This window comes from Sinohyriopsis cumingii, chromosome 7 (genome assembly GCF_028554795.1).
Source record: "Sinohyriopsis cumingii isolate HCF-2022 chromosome 7, ASM2855479v2, whole genome shotgun sequence".
In the NCBI taxonomy this organism is placed as follows: domain Eukaryota; kingdom Metazoa; phylum Mollusca; class Bivalvia; order Unionida; family Unionidae; genus Sinohyriopsis; species Sinohyriopsis cumingii.
The window spans coordinates 48,457,995-48,474,858 of NC_142967.1; the positions used below are offsets into that span (position 1 = coordinate 48,457,995).

At 35.5% G+C, this 16,864-nt stretch overlaps 1 protein-coding gene across 1 annotated transcript in view; it reads right to left on the reverse strand.

The window, feature by feature from the left end:
- The window catches only part of LOC149795170 (nucleolar complex protein 3 homolog), a 124,861-nt gene that overhangs the window by 36,230 nt on the left and 71,767 nt on the right, over window positions 1-16,864 (reverse strand). The window contains exons 13-17 of the mRNA XM_089964892.1: window positions 15,089-15,189; window positions 13,042-13,114; window positions 6,615-6,750; window positions 4,883-4,953; window positions 3,897-4,007 (exon numbers count right to left, since the gene is read on the reverse strand). Coding sequence (XP_089821018.1) covers window positions 3,897-4,007; window positions 4,883-4,953; window positions 6,615-6,750; window positions 13,042-13,114; window positions 15,089-15,189 — 492 coding nt within the window. The remainder of the gene's footprint in view (window positions 1-3,896; window positions 4,008-4,882; window positions 4,954-6,614; window positions 6,751-13,041; window positions 13,115-15,088; window positions 15,190-16,864) is intronic.

The window sequence follows — 16,864 nt, forward strand, 5'->3', positions numbered from 1 at the left end:
GTGTGGCTTTGTCATTCCCAGAGTGGTGATATCACTGTCAACTGCTGGGATTTCCAAATGAATACTGGTGTATGGCCAAGGTCGAACTGGCCGCTGACCTGATAATGAAGGCAGGTCAGAATGTCTGTAACTCTCACAGACTATGGAAGTAATTAAAGTTGGACTCTTCCATTTTATTATAAGATCAACAGATGCTGGGGCTCTGGTCCAGGTTGTTGATGGAGGAGGGCAGAATTCCAGGCTTCACAGGAGAAAATGTCCCCAGTGGAGGCTCAAATGGCTGAATCTTCCCGTGAAAGCAGATAAGCTATGATTGATGACAACAGAACCAACATCAGACTGGTTGCCTGAGGTGAGGTTAAGTTCTCCTGGAATGCGCGAGACTTAGCTTCTAAGAGTGAAGAGGTCGTTATTCACTAAACTAGTTGAATTTCCTGAATTAGAAACTGTGACTTCTCAATAATTGCTGAGTAAAGAGTCTCTTCTCATGGCAGAGTGTAGAGAAATAGAGAAGCAACATCCATTGAAACTTGAGAACAAGCAAAGTCTTCTTGGGTGCCTGAGGCGAGGAACTAATTTTGGCATCATGCTGGATGAGTGTCGAGGTGTATGTGGGTTAGACTGATTTCTGTACATGTCTGCAAAAGTTGGGTTCAACATACTGGAAGCCTGACTGTTAGTGATTGAACCTGTCATACTGCTGTTTTGGCCCTTCATTATGCCAAGTATCTGGCCTAGGCTGGTCACAATGTAAATAGGCCATCAGTGTGGGTAGGATATCATCAGGATTGACAAGATGGGACAGGTTATGTGATGTCTGATACACATAACCAGTCTGTATGTCAGTAGAGTGAGAGAGAACTTAGCTGTTTATTTAGCTCTTTCCCTCACTTTTCTGCAAAAGGAATGTAGTCAAACCCCAAGGAGGCAAGGTAGATAGGAGTTGCCAATAATGCTGAGTTACTGGGGCTGGAGCTGTTTCGAAGCATGTCTATTTCCCATGCTTTGTGGCTGAAGGGTAAGGGTTGACTTATCTGCCTTGTCTGCCAGAAATTCTCCAACTGAGCGAAGGTCAGCATACAGACTGGTGATATCTTTGTCCTAAGTTGTGTGTTTCAGTCCTTAGTTCTAATCTGTATGATAAATCAAGCAAAACATATTAAACTATACTCCTGCACTTGTCTTGAGAATGCAATGTTGCTGCAAAAATAAATCTTAAACAACTGACCTGAAAATTGATAACAGACAGTCTAATAAATCAATGAAGCATACAGGTAAAATAAAATGACAATACCACCTGCAGGGAGAAGTATAAACCTGTGGGCCTGCACCTGTGTTATTTGAATACAGAGTGGGTGCAGAGCTATACCAAATGATGGTTACCTGGAAAACAGTGATAGCAGACAATTTTAATGACAATGCTACCTGTAGGACGGTCAAGGACGGCAAGTACAGGTAGAATCAATGAAGCATGGCATTCCAAGGCTAATGATGCTAGGTAAAGAAAATTCACCTGTATGTACCAGTAATGACGGAATTATACATATATAAGGAGTTTCTTAATGCCATAATGACATGCACACATATAAATATTTTAGCCTTGCTTATCTTGTGAAGCCGCATAGGCTACCTGTGTGAGTGACTACGTGCTCTTTAAATATGATAGAATGCTTATGCAGATAAACATCACCCAAGAGTTGCCTAGAGAAACATGCATGAGCAACACGTGACTGAGTAGACAGTGTATAGAAAGCCTGCCTGTACTTGTCTGACCAGAGTGAAAGCAATACAGAAAGGTACATAAGTGTCTATATCACACACAAAAACCTTCACCTAAAATGGAACTGAGGCATTGTTATACTTGCAAAGTAGAGTAACAATATACATTATGAGGCAATTACACAGGTAATACACAAGTAAAATCATTCAAGTTGGCACCCCGATATTACAAATGCCTTGGAATGTCAAGTCGCTGATATGTACCTGTTCATAATGGAATTACACATATCAGAAATTGTTATAAGCACCAGACACTTGCATGTACACAAAATAATTATAGCCTGAACTTAATGTGAAGTCGATTAGGCTCCCCATGCAAGTACATAAATGTGTGATGACATCAAAGTGTTAGCAAATTGTAAACACAGAACATTGTTGGTATAGGAAAAGAAAAAGTTGGAAATATTGACGGAGTATACCTTAGAAGTGAAATACTCCTCCAACTTGTCATGGTATATCTTAACAAAGATTCTGGCTTTTGCGAGGTCTCTCATGACGAGAGTGTGCTTCTTAGCATGAGCAGAAATAGTAACTGACAGGTTCAAGTATTTTGCTGCCAATACTTACACCTAACGGGTGATCAATATCAAGTTTGGCAGAAAACTTTTAAATCAGTTTGGCTAAAAGTAGTATCTGGGAGAGCTGGATTTGCAAAGTAGTAGTTCTCCTACGGTATTATGATTGGGTAACATACTGAGAGAAGAAAAGGGTTGTTTTAAAGTTGACAAAGAACCTTTAAAAATTATATACTGTTGTATTACAAAAAATATACTTATGTCTGGTTGGTACCCCAACATCTGGGTGGTGGTGGTGGTGGTGCTGGCTGGCTTGTTTACCTATCTTGCTTATCAGGGTAAATTTTTACACTGTAGCACTACCCCAACATATAGTTTCAACATAATCCAACTATGGACTGCATATTAATGCAATCATTGTGAAATATGCATACAGCCTTCTGAACTAAACATTGTCTTAGCAATTATTTCACCTGAATGGTATGTTAGGGGTGGGAGTTTATTAAAGGTTACTACTGATGATAATGTTTAATAATAATGATGATGTAGTTTGCAGCATGAACAACCAAAACTATGAAGTAACAAGCAAAGATTTTATGACAAATATTTGTTAACTATACATATCAAAAGGTTAACTGAGGAAGATAAGTTTTATTATTTTCTTAAACTCACTGTTATCTCAAGTGACAGATAATATGCTGGCACAATATGATGCTAGAGTGGTCATTATACAATCTATATAAATAAATATATTGATATGAAGCCAATTATGGTGTAACCAGTCTACCTGACAAGTACGATCACCTGATTCCTTGGATAGACCTTTCAAATATGTTTAAGGAAAGCACCTGAATAATCCATAAAGCAAATGTACCTCAGCTGACTGAGTTCCACAACCTCCGAAGATTTTGGTAAGACCTCAATAAATTTAACTCACTAAGTTTAATTACAGCTACTTATTTTTTTAGCAATCAAGTAGCAAATGAAAATTCTCAGTTTTTCCTCAACTCTGATTTATACTTGCAAAATTATCTGGCTTTCCCCAGTTGGGAAAAAGCTCATTTTTTTTCTCCCAACTTATTTCCAATTAACTCATAGCATGGGAACCGTGAAACATTCAGATTTTCATATCTCCAACTCTTACATATCATTTTTCATTTCTATCCATGAACTACAATCAGGTGATGAAAGTCTATTGTTCAACAATCACTGCCAGCAGGTAACTAGAAATCTTTACATGTGTGGGCCCATTACTAGTTGTGAATCACTGCAAGGTATGAGTAAACTTTTTTCAGTGGATAAAATTCTGCAATGGGCACTATTTGGGGATTTATGAAATTCCAAACAGGGTCATTGGTACACCTGCTAATTCCAAATTTGTGCCATGCTTGAAAGTACCACAAACTTCACTATAAAAAAATAAATTAACCATGAGCTCTAAAGGCAGTCACAAATAATGTATGCTGTCAATAATTATGACAACACCAAACACTGCTGATCCATATAGATTAACCATATTCAACATTCTCCTAAACTTTTTGTATGACAGGTACATGGGCAGAAAGACTTATTTACACAGACATACAGACAGACAAAACATACCATGAGAATACTCCTTACAACAGGGAGGAGACCTGCAGCTCCACTAGAAGTCTGCTGTAGTACCAGGGTACATAACCTTTTCAGGAAGGCCAGAATACGCTGTTGTGAGACCTGGTATGAAAAATAAAATGCATATTCTTAACCTTTTCACCCCAAATGACCATACTGGTAAGTACCAATTGACCATACTGGTATATACCATTTAACCATAATGGTATGTACCAACTGACCATACTGGTATGTACCAATTGACCATACTGATATGTATTGATCAAGAAATCCTGGTACATACCTACTGACAATCCTGGATAATCATTTTTTACCCCAGTTTGCCACAACATTAGCTGGCAATGGACCAGTGGGTGGGTGGCCATTTCACAGGACATCCTGGACCAGGCACTGTATTCTCAAAATGTGCTGAGCTCAAAACTGGAGTTGAAGCTCATAACCTCAACATCTAATATTTTGTGACATATTTGAAATATTCGTTCAAGTACAATGCTGACGTTAAGAAAATTTGGAAAGTTCTATTATTTTTATGTTACAACAGTAATTTTATTTGCATGTGTATTACATGCAATCAACTGTGATTTGTGAGGACACAGATCTGCTGTTGTATCAAACATGAAATGCAATTTCAAAAACCCATAATCAGATAAAATACCCAGGGAGCACTTAGATTGTTAAATTGGGAACTCTAGTAGATGGATTAGCGTTAAACTTTTGTGATTCTACGCCAATTCAGATTTAAATTATAAACTGTCACACTTTCTGGACTTTTCTTTGCCTAAAATGTTTTGAGAATATCAAGCCAGTGTACTTGTTCTTTACACTTATGATTGCAAGTCAACAGCACAGACATGGATCTTCCAATGCAATAATGGCTAATCTAGGTATGTGCGATTTGCAGGTGTGTGTGTGTACGTGTCTGTGTGTGTGTTACATATGCATTAATATGAAAAGCTGTAAAGATCCTTAATACAGACCTGCCGTTTATGTCTGGTGACCATCACATGAAGACAGTCCAGCATGATGGGTACATCGTCACTTGTTGTACCTAGAAACATAGATGAGAACTGATATTAATTTTTATTTAGAATTCTTATACTGTTAATGATGCAAAGAATGATTAATAAAAAATGCCTGTTGTACATTTACTTTACTTAAAATTTATAACATCAATACAGAAGTACTTTGCTGACACAAACTTTGCTTAAATAAGTGACCAACCAGATGCAATACAAGCCCGTTTTACTATAACCTAAAATAAAACTGACTATTCAGACGCTGGCATTGTAAGTAAGAATTTTCAGACTCAAACCTTGAAATCTGAGTGACTTAAATCAGTCTTGAAGCAGAACTGCCAATCCGAACACGACTTTTTCACAAAGGCAATCAATAATACTGTTCCATAAGTTACACCAATTATCAGTCTGGTGTACTGAAATACACTTACACCAAAATGACCTCCAGTTCAGTTTCAGAAACTGCAGTTCCAAAACATTAACATGGTCGTGAATGTACACAAAAATATTAATTTAAATACATCTCTTTCAAGGTGAGGAAAGGTGTGTGTGTGATATGGATTTTTAAGGTAGTTTTAAAAACTTTTCAGTCATATCACTATGAAGTCTGCAGTATGGCAGTTTATAGTTATGTCTAGCACTGAGGCATCATGCCACAGACATGTGGCATCATGCCACACCCAATCACATTATTCTGGCACCAGGCATACCAGTCCTAACACTAACCTCTTAATGCTGAGCGCCAAGAGAGGCAGCTGCTAATGAAATTTTTATAAATCTTTGGTATGATTTGGCCAGGGTTCAAACCCAGGACCTCCCACATCTGAGGCAGACACTCTAACCACTTAGGACACCGGAGCAGCTGGTGAGGAAAGGAATAACAGGACAAATGATAAGGAAATAAATGGATGGACAAATGCTGAGATAAAGCTGCTTGTTTTTTTAAAATTATGTTGTAATTTTTAGATCTTGGAGTCTCATTTACAGATTGAGTCCAACTGCAAACAACAAAGACCAGGTTCTGACATTGCATAATGCCAAGGACAATCAGGGAAAAAGTTCATAAACCCCAATCTGCCAGTACATTATTCAACAGTTGATCTGGGTCTATGCAGTTTGCAGTTGCACTCATTGCATAAAGGAGTATTTATATGATAATATGTTTCATCTTAAATCATCCCTCCTGTTGTCATGGGGATGTAGAATAGGCTTGATACGCTCTTATCATCTCACGATGGGGGAGTAATGGAAGCAACCTGTATACTCTAAAATGTGTCCTGTGATGGTATTCCTAATGAAAAGGTCTTAACGTTTTAAAACAAACTGGTTAATCTAAAAAATGTAACTCTGCATTTTAAGGATTCTTCTTACTTTTTAAGATATCTAAACTTTGCACTATGTAGCCAAGGTTGTGCTCATGTGCTGTTAGACCCATTATATTCTATGTTTACCAGACCTATCTGGAAGCCTGGATGATGCAGTGATACAAGAGTTACTTAACAAATCTCCTCTCACAGACTAAGCCCTGGTTTCAACACTTTAAGTAGCCTTCCATCAGACAAGTCAATGTTTCAGTTTTTTATACCTCAAAGATAACAGCATGTCAACATGTGAACCATACAAGTATTAAACAAAAACCACAAACACTGCCTGTCTGATTTATGTAAATTACAAAATCTTAAACACCACATACCTGCATGAACATGAAACATGCGCTTGTATAGGTGTTTGTAGAACTTTATTGGGTCAATCTTGAAAACAGATCCCTGGCCAGAGAGTATGGTGAAAGCTGTCTGTATACAATGAAGAGATTCTCGGTAGGGCAAATCCTGAAGAATGGCAGTAATAATAAGAAAATTAACAAGGTTTTAGCACAAAATGTTTTGCCTGCAAATCATTCAGAATAAGTGTTACACAACTGTCAAACACTCTGAAGCTGCATTTCATCCCAAAACCAAATTTAAATTACCCTTTCTTCAGTTCTGCATCTGTAGTTTCATGCATACCTAAATTTACTGAAATCACTGAACACATTCAACACTATTTTTATGAATATAGAGTAGCATCACTCATCTGATTCTTGCTAAAAAGAGTGGTCTGTGCACATGTAATCCACCATGCTGGTCATGGGGTTCAGGAAATGTCCATTTTTTTAACACAAGCTGTGTGGTTATAGGAGACAAATATAGGCTGCATATTCTAATTTTCTAAAAATTTCTAAATTAATGTCTATGATATGATTTGTCTAATAAGCAATAAAACCAATATTTCAATTTTTTTAAAATCACTTAACTGTGAGAAGAACATTCTGACATGATTTAAGTACATGTATATGGATGCAATTATGATGAAATCACCAGGGAAGCATAAAAAAGTATGTAATTTTATCTACATTTTGGTCATTCACATGAAAATTCATTAAGCTATAGACATGGATACCATCTGACATGTAGAGCTGAGCTTACTGTAACATTAAATCCTGTTATTCATAGCTCAAGCAGTCATACCATCAAACTCCAATCAGATCATATAGTTTGACTGTTTGGTGAAAACTAGGTATTGCCGACTAAAAACTGAATTGCTCACAGCTAGAGATTTGCTGTTAACATGTACTGTGTGCAGATGATTGTTTAGTTTCTTATTGTGTCTTATATATTTTGATCTTTATAGCAGAAGAGGTTCTGGGTCATGCACAAATTAACTGGAAAAGTAACAGCATGTGTCAAATATAATTTGCTTGGGAACACTCAGTTTAATTATGGGTGCACTATGTACTAAATTAATTATTTCATCATTTGCAGTGATCGTCCTGGGCTTCGCCAATGTCACAAATTGTGCTTTTTTTTCCTTATTGGTGACAAAATATTCCATTTGGCAATATTTTGGGCAACAGCCTTTTTGACTTTTTAATTAGTACATTCAATCATGGATTTGGAGTGAAGAAATTCAAAGGGACAACGAAAACAAGCCACAAACTTGGCTAAATAATGCACTGGAATCTGTTACATAAACAAATCCTTTGTTCATATTGACAAACCCATCTTTACAGTGCATTGTTACATCATAATCCGCTTATGTTGACATCTGGCTCGAGTACTGTATGCTGTGATACACTCAATCATGCTACCGGACTCTACCTACAATTGACCGACCTCTGAAGACTGGTACAGAAACAGCTACAATTAATTGAACAGCTAATCCTTCTGTTTTTTTAAAAAAATATACCAATAAAATAGTTTTGCTGAAACTTCAGAGAAAACTGATTACCTTTGAAGTACCGATTGCTGTGTATAAATACTAAGCAAATGGAAAAAATCTCAATCACAATTATAAACTGTCAACACTGCAACATTAACATGGGTAAACGTAAGTTAGACGTTGCATGTTCATCATCTCATCCTAACATTAAGTTAAAAAAATTAACAGCATTTGGATTTTGTGCAAATTTATCAGACAACACAGTCACTGAACCTGATATTAAAACTTGCAGTCCAACATCATCTACATGTAGTGATCGTAGTAATGCTTCAAGTGCAACACCACATCATGATGAACGGGTCAAAAGTTCCTGAAAATTTCTAGACAGCTGGAAACTTGGGTGTCTGTGGCTGACATAAGACACAAAAAGGAGATGTTCTGTGACATATGTATCAAGGCACAAGTCGTCAATTCATTTACAACTGGCTGTCATATTTTGAAGAAGGAGTGTGTCACCAAACATGAATCCATGCGGGGTAAGTAATATATGCTAATTTTGCTCATTGATCTTTTCCTTTTGCCGTCAATCCCGTGTTACGACTGCACAGACTTAAACTATGCAACAAGAAATAGGAAAACAAACAAGTTTTGCATAATTAAAAATAATTTATTTCTCAAAATACAAGAACGAAAGAATAAAATTAACTTACAGCATGGTGAATGAATTCCCAGTTCCTAAAAGTCCTATAAATTCCAATAGTTGCAAGAAATCCGAATACGTTCCAATGAACGAAAAATGCCTCTTCTGTGTTATAGTTTCAAATGTACATAAAGAATTAATTGATCTCCAAAAGAATTCAAATAGTCATTGAATAAATTTAGTTAATACCGTACCATACAGTAAAGTTATTCTAGTGTGTCATGCAACAAAAAAAAAAATTTCTTCTCAAAAGCCAAGTCGGGAGATTGAATCTGAAAACAGCAGATTGGGACTTACCAGTGGGAATTTTTTTGAGGCATATTTAAGCATCATTTTCACTAAGTATTCTCAACTTTTTCCAATACACGTGAAATTTTCAAAAAGGACACGCCATTTCTCCCTGTGGAGTGCCTTATTTGCCGCCCCCCAACGTATCCCCATATCAAATTCTATACAATAGCTGAAGGTTAGACTTAAGCCTATTCAACATACTTCAAAGAAACCGCCTGTTCTACAGTGAGTGAAAGCATTTGCCATTGATTGACAAATATACCATGCCCTCTTTTGCTACATTTAAAAATCCCTAAAATGGGTGTGAATTTATATATATATATGGTACAATAATACCAGGTGTTGACTCGTGTAAGTTTCCTTGGTGGGAATGGAGATCACATTTGCTTGTTGAGAAAAATTCTACAGCACTCTGTGATTATTCTTGGGATTTAGAAAGCAATTCACTAGAAGCAAAGCATGTAAAGCGCTGCAGAATAAATTTCAGAAACTCCTAGTTGACAGAGATGTACTTTGTGACGCTAGCCATAACGGGGGCGGGGAGGGGATTTAATTACTGAATGCATGAAATTGATGGTCGAATTATGTGACATTTATCTTACATTGCAAAGTACGATCATAGCTTTTTATAATTAACATGTCAATAACTAAAGTTCCTTACAAAACTATTATTTGGAAAATAATATACACAATATAGATTTGCTATATATCTGATGTTTCTATTTAAAAAATGAGTGAGATACTGTAGATGTCAGGAAAGTAGATATTTTACATTTGATAATGCATTTTTTTCAGGTGACAACAGTCATACCTATGCACTAATGGTGATGTGGGATGCAAAGACCATGGAAGTAGTGTAGATCGCTGCTATTAGTAAAAGTATTAATGTCATTATCAGTGCCATCAGGTACACTTTCTTTGTGGCTTATTACCACCACAATTATTCCAAAGCTGCACCAGTTGTGTATCACACAGGTATTGAGAATATTATATTATAGCTTGTTAACTGTAATATTCAATGTGTATATATATATATATATATATATATATATATATATATATATATATATAAAAAAAATCAGAACATGTATAATTATAAATGAAATATTTATGAGATAAAAAATTTATGATTATTTCCATTTCAGGGCGCCACCCAAGTCTCAGACCCTAAAGTAGATATGCACACATCGTATGCATTCAACAAATTGCGACAGATCATCATGTGACATTCTAAAACATTTTAATAGTGCAAAACAGTCATGTAATGATTCATTTTGTAATATTATAGCTGTATTGCTTGTTGTTAATAAAGAAATAACTATCCCATCTTTTGCAATTTTCATTACCTATTACATTAATAGACTTTTCATTGCCTACTACATTAACAGACTTGGAAAAATATTCACTACTTGTTCTGGCAACATTTTTTGAAAATTGGCAACAAAATAATGAGGTTGGCGATTTTTTGGGCGACTACTTTTTAAAAGCTAGGACCATCCCTGATTTGGTTTCTATGGTGATATGGCACACATGATATAAAGCATATCACCATTTGGTTTGCATGGTGATATGCACACATGATGTAAAACATATCACCATTTGGTTTGCATCGTGATATGTACACATGATATAAAACATATCATCGTTTGGTTTGCATGGTGATATGCACACATATAAAACATATCACCATTTGGTTTGCATGGTGATATGCAAACATGATGTAAAACATAATGGAAATATTTGCCAAATTTACATGCTATATTGCCTTCCCAAAAAATCAAAATCATGACCATGATCTTTGATCTGACCTTGAGCCATTTATCACCTGGGATAATTCTTGAAAACATTATAAATCAAATCTGATCACATCTGATACATTTAAGCTGATTGGTCAGACCATTCAGTGTATCTATGCTGATTGGTCAGACCATTCAGTGTCTCTATGCTGATTAGACCATTCAGTGTCTCTATGCTGATTGGTCAGACCACTTAGTGTCTCTATGCTGATTGGTCAGACCATTCAGTGTGTCTTTGCTGATTGGTCAGACCATTCAGTGTCTCTTTGCTGATAATGACATCACAAAGAGTATTAATAATTCAGTTAAGGCTGTCAACATTTCTTATTGTCTTAACATGGTATATGTTGTAAGGTATCTGCATTGCTTTTTGCATACAGTATGCTATTCATGTTTTGCAAGTCAAGGAGAATCACACCCGTAAATTGATATAGTACTAAATTGGTCACTGAATCAATGACATATCAATCAGGTATGCAGAATCCAGCTACTATTAAAAAATCTTAGATCTAGACTTGAGGGCTATTGGGAGTACACTACAATATTGCCTAACTTCCCATGGCAGCTTACACCCATTGCAATTTTGAAAACAAAACGCATCAAGGATAAAAAAAATGCACAAAACTTCATTAATTTAAAATTTCTAACCCGTCACCAGGGGTTCCCTAACACAGTCATCTTCTTCATGTCTGAAACCAAATGGAAGTTTTCAGTATAAAAAAACAGCCTGCTCAATGTTCTTTTCCAGTTTCTGGAAAACTCCATATTTAGTAAATGGGTGATATTTCTTAGACTACACATATATGGAAGGTAAAATCTGTGTTGTCTGCAGCCAATATTTACAATGTCTAGTTTTAATATTGTTATGAAAAGCTTAACAAGATAAAAAGGGCGTGATATGTAACTTTTATGTACATATGTTCCAAAAGTTATGGAACGTTATGGAATTATTTGGATCTAATCATAGATGATGAAATTAATCACTCCTGTTGTCTGAAAAAAATAAGCTCACCTACACAAAAACAATGGTTATGTTAGTAAAGAAACTCTTGTTTGTTTTGATTTGGTTTGGTGCTTTACAGTAAACCAACACAAGCCATTTATAATGTAAAGTGCCTTATCTAAGGACACACAAAAGCAGTTGACCCAAGCTGGTCTGATGATAGGATCTGAACCAGCACCTTCCAGTCAGGAATATAGCATGCTAACCAGTGAAGCACCTCTACTCCTTACATTCTTTAGTCAGAAAAGGGAACAAGATGGCAATGTTAGATACTCCCTGATGACAATGAAGTTGGAAATGGGATGACAGTGTTAGATACTCCCCGATGACAATGAAGTTAGACATTGACAATCATGTTAGAAATGGGATGACTGTTAGATACTCCCTGATGACAATCAAGTTAGACAAGGAAATAAGATGACAATGTCAGATACTCCCTGATGACAATCAAATTAGAAATTCACAATCAAGTTAGAAATGGGATGACAGTGTTAGGTACTCACTGATGACAATCAAGTTAGAAATTGACAATCATGTTAGAAATGGGATGACAGTGTTAGATACTCCCTGATGACAATCAAGTTAGACAAGGAAATAAGACGACAGAGTTAGATACTCCCTGATGACAATCAAGTAAGAAATTGACAATCATGTTAGAAATGGGGATGACAGTGTTAGATACTCCCCGATGACAATCAAGTTAGACAAGGAAATAAGAAACTCCCTGATGACAATAAGGTTAGAATTGGGAATAAGATGACAGTGTTAGAGACTCCATGATGACAACAGAGGTTAGAAAATGGGAACATGATGAGTGTTAGAGACTCTGTGTTAGGTTAGAAATTATAAACTGATGAATGAAATGACTGTGCTTTGTGAAATTGTCATATCCATGCTGATTTTTGTGTTTAAAATTGGTAGGAGTGCAAACTGCAGGGGGAGGGGAGGTAGGTGAATGCTATATGACCAAACTGACAAGGACAAAATTCTTAAAATAAATTCACTCTGTAATTTTGCTGCCTTTTTCGGTTTTCGGTTACGGTAAAAATTTCTTTAATATCAAGAACAGTCTTGAACATTCCACATATAGTTAACTAAAACACACGAAGCATACATCTGTGAGTATACTCACCCCTGAGTCAATCAACTGGTTGAACACTCTGAACAAATCATTGAAGAATTCAACATTGATAAGATGTGCAAATCTGAAAAAAAATATTGATAAATTAATCTTTACTGTGGCTGTCAAAAGAGAACAAGCTATAAATTCAACGTTGACAGGATAGTTAATACTGAAACTGAATTAAGAGTATAGATTAAATTGAATTAAGAGTATAGATTAAATTGAATTAAGAGTATAGATTAAATTCAAAATTCTTATCCAAAAGAGAGTCATCACCATAACTTGTAACTGAGAAGAATACAAGGTCGGCTATGCAAGCAAGTATTGGGAACAGATGAATGTGATGGATTGAACGGAACAACAGGACAGGGTGACTTAAGATTAACTGGTGAGAGTTAATTACATTGGACAAAATTATACTGGTATGCATGTTTTATTATGTGATTTTTTTCTTCATGCTAAAAATGTGGCATTTCAGTTTTAATGTTGGCATGCTATGTAACGATTATTAAAACAAGAGGTGAAACAGATCATTCATATGACTGAAAACAAATCCAAATCTGACAACAGATCATTCATGTGACTGACAACAAATCCAAATTTGACAACAGATCATTCATGTGACTGACAACAAATCCAAATCTGACAACAGATCATTCATGTGACTGACAACAAATCCAAATCTGACAACAGATCATTCACGTGACTGACAACAAATCCAAATTTGACAACAGATCATTCACGTGACTGACAACAAATCCAAATTTGACAACAGATCATTCATGTGACTGACAACAAATCTAAATTTGACAACAGATCACCAAATTTGACAACAGATCATTCATGTGACTGACAACAAATCCAAATCTGACAACAGATCATTCATGTCACTGACAACAAATCCAAATCTGACAACAGATCATTCATGTGACTGACAACAAATCCAAATTTGACAACAGATCATTCACGTGACTGACAAATCCAAATTTGACAACAGATCATTCATGTCACTGACAACAAATCCAAATCTGACAACAGATCATTCATGTGACTGACAACAAATCCAAATCTGACAACAGATCATTCATGTGACTGACAACAAATCCAAATTTGACAACAGATCATTCATGTGACTGACAACAAATCCAAATCTGACAACAGATCATTCACGTGACTGACAACAAATCCAAATTTGACAACAGATCAGCATCACAATAATGTTTCTGCCATATTTGGTTATATAAATTCTGCTGTTTATACTGAAGAGAGAAAGAGACAACCATTTTAAAATTGTTCTATTTTTTTAGCAACAGTCACTTCACTGGATGGTACATCAGCTTAATTTGTATAAATTTAAAAGATTTCATGCTAGAAATATTTCTGTCAAATATAATCACCATATATTGAGTGCATTCTGAGAAGATGTTATTTACAGGTTTTACATTGTCTTCTTTAAAGGCAACCATTTTTTAGTGGTGCTTTGGCATCATGTACACAAGCTTGAAAGGTTCCATGCCATGACGCATTCTATTAATTTTGGACAAATACTGTTAGGAAGATTCTGTGAAGAATCATTAACTTAATAATGATGGCCAAATTCTGAAGTGAATCATCATCATTCATCTAAAAGGCCTTTATGCAAAGATGATTTCACAAAATTTTGTCTAAATCTGTCAAGTAGTTTTTGACCAGTCATTTCAAGGTTTTAAGGTTTAGTAACAGCTGCCATATTAGATGACAAAGCAACATCATTTTAAGAAATGTCTACGGCCATGACGTCTTCAATGAAATTCTGTTTAATGAAGTCATTTATAAGTGTTTCTATTTTTATAACAGTGAACATTATTCTGGGTCAATCAGCAGTTTGTTTTGGAAAGAGCCATTCAATAAGTTCTTTAAAGGTGGATTGGCATCATCTGAAAACAAACCCCTCCCAAAATATTTCATGCCCTAATGCTCTCTATCAAATTTTGTGGCTGAAACAGGTATAGTGTTCTTAACAACTTAAAAATAAAACATTCTGACAGGTGGACAGTCAGGTGAGTAAAAAACTTACTTTGCAAGACCCTCTAATACAGAAGGCAGTAGAATGGACTGTTGAGCTTTCTTTAAAATTCTGAAGTAGGTGAGAAACACTGTCTGAATGATATCTGTGTGCTGGAATGAAAAAAAAATATTTTTTTTTAAAAACTAAGAAAAACTTTTGTGGGTCCTTTTAAGATATTGTACAAAAGACTCTATAATTACAAATTAATATACATGTAGAAAAAACCGACCTTTTCACACAAATGTTTGCAATGCAAATACAGAACACCCTCACAATAATGCTGTTCTTGGAAGCCATACAAATGGACTGTCCACTAGGTGAGCTCACCTTACATTGACGTAATTAATACACAATATTACTAATAAATAATAACATATGATCTGTGACCATACTGTCCTTATAAATTGGACTGCTTTATACTGAAGTGATTTATAGTGAGGGAATGTAGTTAATGGTGAGATATTTTAAATGAATGTTGTTGTTGTTGTTGTTTAACGCCATTTTTCAGCACACGATAGGCTATACATGGCAGCCAGTATTAACGGTGGAGGAAGAACCTAGGAAATCCTCAGAAAGAACCACCGACCCCCGAGAAACTACTGGCAAGCTTTCTCACATACCCACATTGACCGAATTCGAGACTCGAACCCACGCAGACAGAGGTGAGATGGCAGTGATCCGTAACAGAGAGCGCTTTAGACCACTCGGCCACTCGGGGCCCCTTAAATGAACGTAGAATATTCTTATTTTAGTAATTGTGTCCTCATAAAACTGTCATATGAAAGTACATAATGATAAACATCCAGCAAATAATAATAACAACTATATGCTGTTTTATCCCATTTAACCCTAAGCCAAAGGAATTGGGCAAAATGAATTAAAACAGGCTGGAATTACTAAAAATTTATCGATGGCAACAAACATTAACAGTGAATAAGCCAATGGAGTCAGTCATGTGCAGATGCATCTGAAATAATACAACAGCTTGGGTTTCACCAAGGTCAAGCAGATACTGTATTGAAAATCTCAATTAAATTAAAATCTGTATGCTGCTTTATGTATATTTATTAAGTAATGGGTGGAATTTAAACCAGAAATTATTCTCTGCTACTTATTTCTGACATTGCTTGCTGCTGCCATGAGAAACTGTACTCATGCAAGTATCAGCTGGACTGTTAAACAAGTAGAAATTTGTTATTTTAGTAGGTTTATAAATCTATGGAATAACTTTTATATCTTGACAGAACATTTGATTCCTCTTGTATCAATCTACTACATCAAATCCTTTGAAACAACCCCAGTTAAACAGTAATCTTCTTGAAAGCAGCTACCTGTCAGTAGCTTTTAAACATGCTGAACTGGACCAAGTCTTGGTTTGAGTTAATGTTGTGCTGTTCCATGGCTAGTTATGTCCACATTAAATGCAGTAGCAGATGTGATTATGTGTGACTGATAAAGCTTCAGTTTCCTTCATCCGACAAAAGAATATCCTCAAGAGTTTATGAAACTACTGTGGACATCATCTTCTTTTCCATATCACCTGCCCAATTCCAAATCTAAGATTGGTTGTTTCAAATGAAATGACTGTGGTTAGACAATAAAAATTTGCAAATTTTCTAACACTGAGAATTAAAAGATATGTTCTAAAATCTATGTTTATCAAGAAAACATTCTTAGATACTGATATTTAAAAAAGATATAAAGGTTTATGATACTATCATACAATATGAATTCAATCTAAATATTATCTTTTTGCTGTCATCAAATAAAATCCCTTCTTAAAAT